This window comes from Augochlora pura, chromosome 1, assembly GCF_028453695.1.
Source record: "Augochlora pura isolate Apur16 chromosome 1, APUR_v2.2.1, whole genome shotgun sequence".
NCBI classification, from domain to species: Eukaryota; Metazoa; Arthropoda; class Insecta; order Hymenoptera; family Halictidae; genus Augochlora; species Augochlora pura.
The window spans coordinates 6,167,742-6,180,125 of record NC_135772.1 but is presented as its reverse complement, the minus strand read 5'-3'; the positions used below and the strand labels follow the sequence as shown (position 1 = coordinate 6,180,125).

The following is a 12,384-nucleotide window of genomic DNA, read 5'->3' as shown; positions in this document are numbered from 1 at the left end:
GTGGAAATAATCTATCTACTCTATTCACGTACAAAAAAATTCGTAAATGCAGAAGGCATATTAAGTGATTCAATTTATTCTACTACATTTTAGGTTTAATGCATAATATGTGACGCAACTTTAAAAAATGCACACAAGAATAATGTACGTAACACGACGAAATTGTGTGCGTGTGTGTTTAGTTACTTGAGAAACAAGAAATCAGCCATGAAAAATAACATATGTCATCTGGAACAATAGAGTAGACGTTAAACGTGTTAAAACTTTAATACTACCGGAGAAAAAAAGGACAATGCCGGAATGTATGCTCAGGATTCACTTTCCTCCTATCGATAGTGCTGTCAATTAACTATACAGGCGAGATCTAGCTACATCAGTATTGTACGACTCTCTCCTATTTCCTAACAGATATTTGTCTTATAACCCTTCATACACGAGGCACCACTAAAAATTGTTACATCACATACCAAAATAATTTTTACATTATCTTTGCTTAGTTTTAAAAAACTGTTAAAAGTGTTATATCAACTGGAAATACCGTAGATGAAAAAAAGCTATTTTGCATTTATAATTTACAATAAATTTTCCAAGCATTAAAGGTGACGGATATATGCTGCTTTACAAGAATGACTAGACTGAATACATTTAAAATGTTCGCCATTTTTATGACAATGTACTCTTTACTCAATTATTTTCTACGGAAATGTTTCCATATCTTCAGCAATTTGAAAATCAAATAGTAAAACCGGTCATTTTGACGGCATGGTAGGATTAGCATAAAAATGGCGTCTACTGCACGGGTATAAGGAAACTAATATCATGGTACAAGAATAATTATAAACGATGTAAGCCCGTAGGTGCAAACCGCCCTTAACCTCTAACAACGCGGAAGCTTTCGGTAAGCCCTGCCGCCGACGTTTCCGCCCCTCTATCAGCGTGGATGATCCGCAAGGTGAGCAAGAAAGGTGAAACGATTGGACGGTCAACTTCCGTCGTGGATGTCGCTCGACTTCGGCCGCTGGCTTATTAATAATAATGTGTATCGCCTCGGCGAAAAGAAAAAAGGGGATAGCCGAGCGCGTATGTAATTAGACGCAACTCGGAGACGGGACTAATTGCACGGTCGACGGTCGCGGTGGGCAACGACACCTCCTCTGCCCGCGTGTCATCGATTTGCCTCGAGTTTCTCATATTACTCATACGAGTACGGGACGCGGCTTCTCATCAACGCACTCTCAGCCTCGTAACGGGACACGCGTTGCCAGTTTCTTCAAGGCGAGCCAGATCCAGCGAAACGATGCTCTCCGATTGAAAATTCAATCGCGATGCTTTCTGTAATTAACGAGGCTAACGCGGCGTATCTTTGCCTCTAACGTGACAGAACGAATCCCCTTTCAATTAAACCGCGATGGGAAACAAGGCGTGTCGCCAACGGTCGCGTTTCGATCCGGCGGAATCGAGCCTGCTGCGTAGCCCGCCGCTGTCATTTCGATCGAACGTTCTTTCTTTGATGGACAATTTCGCCGTGTTGATGGATCCCACGGAATCTAGCGTGGCGAAGCGCGCTTGATTAAGTTTATTTCGAGTTTAACGGACTTGGAACGGACATTAGACTGCCCATTAAGTTTTTTAATTCGCCGACGATGCTTTTCGTAAAAATTGGCGGATATTGGCTGGATCGTGAGACTCCTGGGTCAATATTCTTAACAGTGCGTCCCACATCTGTCTGTCGCTGAATGAGTTGATTTTTCTTGAACAGAACAATTTATTTACAAGGAATAGGTCTAGGTTCGATTTACGTTCTCAAGGCAGATATACAAGTGAGAAATTTAAAATATCGATACTTAAAATTTATCTGTTCATTTTGCTTTCTCAGCTAAAAGAAATCCATTCAAATAATTCATGAGATAAATAAACGAAACAGTTCAAACAATGGCCACTACTGGTTCAGACCATCTTGCATTAAGAATAAAATTTAGGTAATCGGTCCTGAAGGAATAAAAATGTCCACATGGAATACTGCGAAGCTCATAGTGAACAATGTTGCTACGACGTCTAGCTTAATCGTGAAAGAAACTATAGGACGGAGATATACCGGCATTGGGTTGGTCAAGAATAGAACTAACACTGCAGACGATGCTCACCAATCTGTAACACCGATCGATCCAGAACAATGACTATCCGGCGAATAAAGTTGCTGCTCGTAAATTCAAAGTTCCCTCGAAATCTACGATTGCCTGCTACACGGTTGGCACGATCGCGAAACGAGTTCCACTTAATTCGAGGCCCGCGTTATAACAGGGTTCCGCGTTTAACCTGCGTTAGCACCGGGTGCGATCGCGAACGCGCGCTGGTGCTCGCGCGCGCGCGCGCACGGCTAACAAGCTCGGAGGTACATGTATTTCTGCCAATGTAAACGTCGCCACGTAACGTTCGAATAGTACGCAGAGATACTTGCGCAAACAACAATCAGAGGAAGTGCAGTTGCAGCAACGAGCCGAGCCTGATCGCCAGTCTTGGTGCCTCTTGTAATGATCCGAGCCCATTGCCAGAGTATCAACCTCGAGCATCGTCCGATTACTGTTTTTCGAGGCTGTTTTAGCAAGCCACACAACACTCCGATTTCTGATAATACGCACAGACGCGTGAGATTTAAGGAAAAGGAGAAAATGGCGGATGTTCCTTGTCTAGACTGCAGATTTTGTGCACTTTCCTATTGTGATTACTGAGCATTTTCCTAAATGTTCCTATTGAGATCAACTTAACTATTCAAACGTACATCATAATGGAAATTGTACGAAATTTATTCAGTCCAATGTTACTGGATTATTTATGAATCCATTGTTATAAAGCTATTTACATTAATTGCGTTTAGAACCTAGTATTACAATGGGGGTTAATTGAATGTGATCTACAATTGATTATCTGCTTTTTGTTATTAAACGGTTTGCTAAGTAACATAAAACAATGATCAGCATTCCTTCACATGCAGGCCAGTTAGAAAAGAGCTAATTAATAATCTTGCGATAAATAAAGTGCTAAAATCGACTGGTTATTGTAAAATTTTTGATATTATACAAGAAAGAACTCTATTCCAGTTCGGTTTCTATTTCTTGCAACTTACGAAGAAGATTTGTATTCTTTATATTTCTTCCCTTTATTACGCTCTATCTTCTAGTTTACGCTTTCCTTTATTTCTTTACATTCCTTGCACGTGGTCTGGTATTATAAGTAGCCTTCAAATTATATTCGTTGGGTTTCCATGGAAGTTATTTCAATGAAGCCAGCAGTCTGCGCTAACGGAAACTTGGTTCATTTGTATGTGCTTAGCTTTCGAACTCGAGATAAAGTATAAAATCGATTGGATGGAGGTTGCCGTCGAATAGAAAACGAGGTCTTATCTCTCTGACAAAAATTCTATTGCGAGTAAATATATTTGTACGCGGACCAATGTAATTACAGTCTAGTGATAGTTCTAGAGACAACAACATACAGTGCCGGTAGCAAGAAATTGTGCACCGTTGTGCACGCTCTTCAGTATACAATGGACACAGAAATTCATCGCTTTAATCTTTCCTCATTGTTCGTCAAATTTTCCTGACAGTTCGCGAGGAAGAGGTTTTCCGTGAACAATTCTAGAACGACGAAAAGGAAGAGAGATATGCGTGATTTAAAAAGGGAAGGAAGATCACGTCCTGTAGAGCTCGAGGAAGACGATTAACAAGTTCGGCGCCGACAATCAGTCACTAAAATCCCCACATAGTTAAAGCAATTTATTTAATTAAAACGAAACTAAGACGGTAATATTTGTCATAGGGGATTACATTAAAAATCTTTCGCATTCGAAACATTCTATTCAAATTCAATTCGTTCAAATATATTGCAATAAAAATGAATTTTCAAAATTTGTCAGTAATAAATGTCGCCCATATTTGACTGACGCGGTGCTCAACGAATTAATGATGATCAAACAGTGCGTCTACACACAATGCTCCAAATTGGAAAGCTGTCGCGAATTGCGTGGTAAGTACTGCTGAGTGTCAAAATATGCCTGTTTACGCTTATGGACCATACAGTAGATCTTTCAGTAGATCGATGCCTGAATTTATCCAGCAAATTTTGTTAATTATGCTATGATAAATTTCCTATTCAAGAGAAAGATGTGACTAAGAAAAACCAGAAATTAAAGCTACTCATTACCAAAATCTAGGACTAATCGATAATGTTCATTATAAATATTTTAAAAAGGAAGAGTCAAATATTAAACAAACTTTTTGCTTTCTAAATTTCTAATAACTGAGCATCGACTTCGCAAAAATGATAAAAATTTGAGAACCTAATAGCGTTGTACACGAGAATCTATTGACTGAAAACAATGTTCAATGCCCAGTCGGCTAAAAATCCTCATCTTCCGAAATCCTCGTAAAATTGGTTCCCGATGGCCAGATATGCACCTACGATGATCCCGTTGCGAACCGCGAGCCACACCCTTGGCCGTACACACGGTCATCTATACACACGCGATGGAACCAGCGGCAGACACACGTGACCGGGTACACACACGGGCCGTTGTACCGATTGTATCTCGGCGTCGGTACTAGAACCGTGGAAAGGGTAAGAAGATCCTTATGGAATTCCGCGCCAATGCACCGGTTCCATCCGCGGAGGATCGAAGACCGCCTCGAGCATTCGAATTTTCTGAAAGTATCCGGCGGACCACGCCGCGGCTCGTGCCGGGATCGGCGGTACAGAGGCGGGTCAACGATGCCGAAGTCGAGTTCCGTCGCGGTAATCCGGGGAATCCGTCTGACCCGTTGAAAAAAGAAAACTCGCATACGTCAGCGACAGGCCCGGCGTAAAACGATAATGGTCAGCGGCGGCTTGGTTGCCGAGCGTGTTCGATCGTGTCCGTGCGATTTGCATCGGCGAATAATTTACGTTTACGCTCGTGACAGTAGAAAATCGAGGCGAACGGCGTAACAGAAAATTACACGATTATCCCGTCGAAATTGGCACGGCTGCTGAGCCGACTGCTCTGCCTGTGTCGGTCGTGTCCCGGCGCGGGGACGCCTGAACGCGTTTCCAACGCGTCCCCCTACGTGGCCCCGCGCGTAGTGTCATTAAACCAGTATATCCTAGACAACCGCCGCTGATTATTTAGCAATACAAATCATTCCGCGCGCGGCCACTATCTCCGTGCTCGTCGCCCCGTTCCTTCTTTCTCCCTCGCGGCCGAACCGTTTCCAAGCGGGTTCTCTCGCGTGCGCGGGCGTGGTACGTACCACTTACGTGCGAGAGAAGCGAACCAACACGCTCTCCGCACACACTCGATGTGCACAGGTACGCGCGTACAGACACGCGAGCGACACGCGTGCAGGTACACGACCGGCCCATGGTGGTATGCATCAGATAGCCGACCGGGAGAAACAGTTTTGTTGATTAGCGAGCTCGTTGAACCGGCCGTATTACTTTGTCGAATCGCAGAAACGCTCCCTCGCGAGAGTTATGTCGGATCGGAGACTTAAATATTGTCGCCGCTTTATCGCGACGGGGCAGGCCGCGCGGCGCTTATACGCCCGAGACAAAAGAGACCGTTCGAGAGGACTGCGCCGAGAATTTGTAGCCGGTTTTGCGAACTCTGTCTTACCCACGGCGCAGAAAACTGGAGCACTTGTAGAAAAGAATCGGCCTGTACACGGTGGCTAGGGCATTTCGGAATTTACGGGGATGCGCGATGATTCATTGACAAAATCACATTTATCATTGGCGCACCATTGCCCTGGACTTTTTAATATTACCGCGGTGATTATTTCCTCATAGGAAGGAAGATTATTGTTTTAGTCAACTCGCAATATGGACGTGCTACGCAGCTAACAAAGACGAGCGGAAACCTACCAGAATCCACAAAAAGAATATTGTATAATAATTCTATCCTCCAAACTACAATGTGATTACGACGCCGATGTTTTATACATTCGCTGATGAATTAGCAGTGCGGTGATGTTTGACATTCTACTGGTAAGGCAAATATTTTAATACATAGGCAAGTGTCGTCTGTGTAAATCAGTGATTTGTTTGATTTTAAATATTTGACAATGGGATGACCTAATTCTCTCGGTGTACGAAGTGCTTGAATGTAAAGAATGCTCGTACCATATGTAGTTGATGTGTGTTGGTAGAGATTTTAAAATGTAAATGTGGTGGGGACGCAAGAAGACAATTCATTTTTAGAAATGTAATCATCCTATAGCGTGTGATATATGCACGATAAGCAGTTGTTTGACTATGTTTCAAGTGTCCCGAACGGAACAGGATGAACTCTTTTATTCTTTTAGATATACTCTTTCCACTATACCGTAAATCCTAATCAAGATCTATTTGTATAAATATGCACCGACAAAAATGAGTTTTGAAAAAACAAGTCTACTAAACCAGTCAAAATGACTATTACCTGAACCTTTCTTTTACACCTCCTGATATCCTAAGAATGTTTCTATACACAATTTTGAGATATACTTCGTTATTCAAACATATATTACCAAAGACGTCGTAGAAAGTTTAAATAATTTTACAAAAATGATCAAACTGATTTTTCGTGCGTTTACATGTAAACTCAGAGTACACAGTATAACAATCGAAAAGTCTATATAACTATTGTTCGCTGAGTTATAGCAATGCAAAGAAAGTATCAGCTGTATTCGATGAAATATTTTAGCAACGAAGATGCGCAGCGAAAAAGTGGCAACAGCGACTGAAAAATCGAATCGTGGAAACCGAGGCATTGAAATTCCTTTGCGTTTGAAACTTGCTGGAATCCCCGGAGGAAACGTAGGAAAGTAAAAGCGCAGCGTTCTGCGTGTTTCGATCAAACCCCGTGCCCTTTCACCGGCGGCGTCGCGGTATCTCGAACGACCCGGTGCTTTTTGTTCGGCGAACTCCGGAGGAACCATCGTCCGTTAAGGTTTATCGTTGGTCGTTAATACGAACGCGAATTACACACGCCGGGCTTATTTGCGTTGCTCGTCGTCGTCGTCGTCGTCGTTGTCGTCGGCGACGGTAGCGGCGGCGCGGTTATGCCAGGCCAGTCCTAATTATAGCGTAACACAAGCGTACTGTATGCCGCGCTTACGTAATCTCACGATAATGCGGCTTCGAGCTCCTGCATGCCTCGCCTGCCGATGCAGGCATTCGCGAGCCACATTATCTACTCGCCTAGGATAATGATATCGGCCACGACGATTCGCGCGCGGTCATAAAAATTGGCCGCTCGATACCACGAGATCCTGCCTCCGATTAGATCAGACCGACCGTGAACGTAGGAACAAGCCCGGAAAATCGATAAGGAAAACAGCGGGAGTCGATGAGACGCGATGCTTACGATCGAGAATTTCTATACATATTAGTCAAACATTCGCGATCTCCCATTAGATTTTCCGTTAATTATCTTTCGCTTACGCCATCGAGTAATTCGATCATCGAACAGTTCTCCGAATTATACCTCGTGTCTTTTACTGTGAGCCACTTTCGACAGAAGAAGGATGCACAGACGTAGAATCGAAACTATTTAATTAGAAACAGATAACTGTATATTTGTGGCTCGTGACCCTTGCGGTAGGCTTGGCGGAAAATCTGCATTCTAATATAATAATTACAAAGTTTCCAACTGTTCGTAATAATAATGTATTAAAGATTGTGGGTCGATTTCAAATCGATAATCGTACATGCCTGATTTAGTTCGTTTCTAGAAATATTGTAAAAATGTTCTGCAATTTCATGATACCATACGATTTAATAATTTGAAGATTTCACGATTAGGTCATTCGGATATATTTATCAGAAAAATGAGTAGATTACGTAGCTGGCCACGTAACTCCTGCATTTTGTAATTCGCGTAATTTCGATTCTACATAAAAATCTACGGTTTAGTCATCAACAATAAACTCATTTTTTGTTGACACGAGGAGCTATTCTCCCATGGCCACTTAACAGTGTACCATTTAACGGCCAAGATACAGATTTGTATAGTCGTTTCCCACGACTAATCCGGGAGGAACATTAATTGAATAATCCAGGAGGAAGTAGCCGCGTATAATAAACCGAGGGAGGTACACACCAACATCGACTCGTAAATGTGTCGAGCAGTATTTGCATGGAGCCCGAGAGGAAGACCATTTCCAGTGCACCGCCTCAACACAACAAATTATCCGCTCCCTTGTCCTTTGAACCGCGCGCAGCGGCAAACAAATAAATAAATGGATAAAATATGTTACGAACCCCGTAAACGGCATATCTGAGAAGATTATATCCAGCCGTAAACCTCGAAACGATCTTTCGGCTACAAAATTTCCGCGTGCATCGGAGACGCGCTCGAACATCACGATACCCCCGGTGCTTGTTCGATGAGTCATCCCGGCGGAGAGATCCACGGGATAAGGCGTTATCGCATGGGTCGTCGGTCAGATCGATGTTATCAAGGATGCTGCCGCTAATCAGCGTGAGCGAAAGAGAGAAACGGCTCCGGCCGACCTGGCTTCCGGAATCGTGCGGGGCGGTGGCATCGTCTAACAGATACGGTAGGCATCTAGCCTGCAGGTAACAAAATAGTTAATCCCAGTAAAATCAACCATGAATCTTTCCCCTCTCTTGTTCCCTCTGTACCACACACTGTTTCTCTCGCCGTTTCGCTCGCTCCTCCTGCACATCTCGAGAAAGAAGAATAAGCATCATTCTCGGTTTTCGTAATTTTGTTGCTCGACCCGGAATGCATGTGAAATAATCGTCGATCATTAGTCTCCTCGCTCGATCATCATTTACCGAGACCGCTATCAGCGACCAACCAAGTCAATGTTTCATCTCCAACGTCTTCCTCGGATGAAACGATATTTTCCTATCTCGGCACATTTGTATTTATTAGCGAATCGTTGAGTAGCTCGTGCCGACTAATTTCGAGGCTCTGCTCTTACCGTGGATTTACAGTTGGAAGTAGGAGTAGAATGAGATTCCAATGGAGAACAAGTTGCAGAAAGTAGCGTGTTTTCTTGCGTCAGTCTGATATTGTATCTTGTCTCAGGTTCACATTCGAAACCAATATGATTTTTAGAATTGATATAAATATATTTCTCGAAAAACTGAATTTATTTAGTATTTATTGAAAAGCAATGAGAAAAATTACCTCCATTTGTCATTATTATAATTCCGTATCCTTTAACCCCTTGCACTATCGCTCCTTCCATGCTGTGATAATTAACACTTATTCGTACACTATAATAGGATCAGACAATTTTTTTTCTATATTGTCTTTATTTCTAGACTTTGATAACAGAAGAATTTATTTTTACTTCGACGTAGAAGAAATTAATAATGTTCATATTTAGCAGAGCGTACATAAAATCTTTCCTACGAGTCTGACTCGTTATTATAGTGCAAGGGGTTAATCTAGATTCGTTCAGATCCAACAATAGAGAAATATTGATATCTTATGTGTCCACAAAGAACTTGCCTTAAAATCCACAGTGTGGCCACAAATAGACTCGTAAGAATTAACATTATTTAATAGTAATAATAATAATAATAATGGGAATAACGAGTTTTTAAGGTGTTATGAGTGGTCCTATGGCTTTCGGAAGATTTGTGTAAAGATGTTTCCAGGTGACTGTCATCATACAGGCTGCAGCATAGAGCAATTGGAGATTCAAATTCTCGCGAGCCTGAACTGTGTGGAAAGTAAAAGACCCAGAGCGAGATAGGCAAGAGAGAAGCTCACGATTGGGGTTCCGCGGGGCTCGTCGATTCACGCTAACCAGACGTCTTCAATAAATTAATAACCGAGCGCGAATCTCGAGGATTACGTGAGACGGGGTTGGCGCGGGCGAGTGGCGAAAATCAAGATCTCGCGATTCTCGTTCCCGACGTACGGTTGATTAATACCCAGATGTAATTACTGGCCGTAAGGAAGGGTGGGCGCGAGCGAGAGGAATGGGCAGCTCACGCCGTGACGAGGACCGGCGCGCCGTGTCGGGGTAGAACGGAGGAGGACAGACGCTGGGCTGCCGCGGGAAGGTGGAGGCGAAGAAGAAGAAGGCGGAGAAGGTGGAGGCTGTTAAGCTGCCGAGGGAACGAAATCCTGACAGATTTCATCGTGGGCTGACGTAAACAATTTGCGAATGTAAATACCTGTTGAATATTGAGCGAGAGACCTCGAGGGGCCTCACACCTTACGACCGTTTACCCTTTAAACTTGTGATTACATCCACCACCTTCCACCTACCGCGGCGAACCACGTGTACACACACCGAGGCGTATCCTCTACGTCATTGGCATAAATTATGCGAACATTGTGCTGCCACGGTGGATCCCCGACGTGTATCGCAGACCTATCCGTCCAGCTCGCGCGATTCGCAACCACGCGGCCGATCGAGAGCCTCGATAAACTCGTGAGATCCTCCCTCCCTCACCCTACTACGTTTAAAATGGCGATGGAACGGACTTGTTCGCCGATGTAATTCCCCCGTGTTGAGTCCGCAATACGCCACGGTTTGCACGATCGTCCTCTTTTTTTATTCTCTCCTTTTCTTCATTTCTTTTCTTTCGCTACGAGAAGGAGGGCTTGGTTCTTTATTTGCAGGCATTGCTGGAATGCGATCAGGAAGCACTGATTTGTGTTTCGGGGATACAGGGTAGTATAGCCAGTTGCTCTGAGCTATTTTGTCAATTTCTTAATAAAAACAATTGAATTTGTTTTATTCGAAAAATATAAAGTTAATTGTTAAAGTCAGAAAACAAACCAATGACACAGTTATTAGTGGTCACTCCACAGTAACCAGCTAGCTTCACTGTATACTAAGTTGGCTGCAGCACGGTGTTGCATAAAACAATGTGTCCATTAATCGCGTTCAAGTTCGGTAGCTTTAACGTGAATAGAGCAAGAGAAACAATAGTTCTACGAAAGGGTTGATGTTGATATTCCTAGGATTCATTCGCTCGGGCAGAGCGCCGCGGAAGATCACGATGCTATCGCACCCCGTCGACACTGCCGTGTGTCGAGTCTCCCGATTAATTGTTCCACTGTCGAAAGGTAACTTTGTATCGATCTCGATCGGCGATACGTGCCGCGACAGATCCGCGAGGATATATGTATCTGACCGAGCAGCAGCGTCGCGATTCTCGGCCGCGCCGTAAAAAAAAAAAGGATTGATCATCGTGACGACGATTAATAACGCCTGCGTTCTTCGAATCGGGGCGTAGCGATAATTTATCGAAACCTTGCCGGCGCGGTGCGGAAGCGATCTGAAAATAAAGTTTACCTCGATGTCGGGCCAATTAGATTGTCGCGGAAGCTTCGCGTCTCAACGCGCAAGCAACGATAAGAACGGGTGTTGGGATAATTGGTTATTTCTCGCAATCGATCGCCGGCCAGATAAAGCAATCGACGCGTCTGATAAGCTTCTCGATTAGCACCGCGTTTAACTATAACGGGATCAAAGGTAACGGGATTCGCGTTAACGTCCGAAGTCACTCCATGATTTAGCGACGATGTGGCCGGATTTCGTTGAAGAGTGTGGCTCAAGGCCACTGCTTCCACCTGTGATTACTATTTTATTGTAAACACGTTAAAGTAGCCTCGATTCCTTAGCATCTAATGACATTAGCGAGCTTTAAAGTTTCCTTACCTCGTTATCGTAATGGTTCAACACTAAACTTTGATCACCGGTGAAATCAATTTCAAACCTCGCATTTTATAATTAATAAATTATGGAACACTTTTATAGTCATCTATTCTACAGCTCTATTCAAGCAAAATTAAAATTAATTCAATCTTGACACTTTTATAAGACAACATATGTCAATGTCTTTTAATTAGCAAGGTAGATTTAATTCTATCATCTTTGGTCGCTTATGTTACTTTCTGTACTATAAAGTCACCATTACTCCGATTCATCTTTCTTAATTTTCGTCGTCATTGAGATAAAATCGGTGGTAATGTTTGTTCAGGTAAAGTTCTCTTGCGTTCGCGATGAGCTCCATGTCACTAACTTTTAGAGACACGTAACTGCAGAAAAACTAGCGAATCTACTGTATACGATCGTGCTACGATAGTTCCACTTACCGTCCTGATTCATTCCGTGACCACCGTCATCTGCACAGAAAAGAGAAACATATTTTTAGATCAACATTGTGACAGAACATTCAGTCTGCTCGTTTCAATCACCATATATTTGCCGCTGTTTACATCAATACGTTGCGATTTATCGCGTAACTATGTCAAGTTCGATGAATTATTAAAGTTATAAAAACATCATTGTAATTTATTCGCGCGAACAAAAATGATTTACAATCATTTACAGGACATTCCACGCATACGTCACGAATGAACGAAGCAGTTCG

General features: G+C 43.1%; 1 protein-coding gene across 4 annotated transcripts in view; it reads right to left on the bottom strand.

Moving 5' to 3' along the window:
* The window catches only part of Sv (paired box protein shaven), a 217,823-nt gene that overhangs the window by 141,582 nt on the left and 63,857 nt on the right, over positions 1–12,384 (bottom strand). For all 4 annotated transcript variants that reach the window (XM_078179081.1, XM_078179090.1, XM_078179098.1 and 1 more), the window contains exon 3: positions 12,107–12,136. In XM_078179081.1, the coding sequence (XP_078035207.1) occupies positions 12,107–12,136 (30 nt within the window). The remainder of the gene's footprint in view (positions 1–12,106; positions 12,137–12,384) is intronic.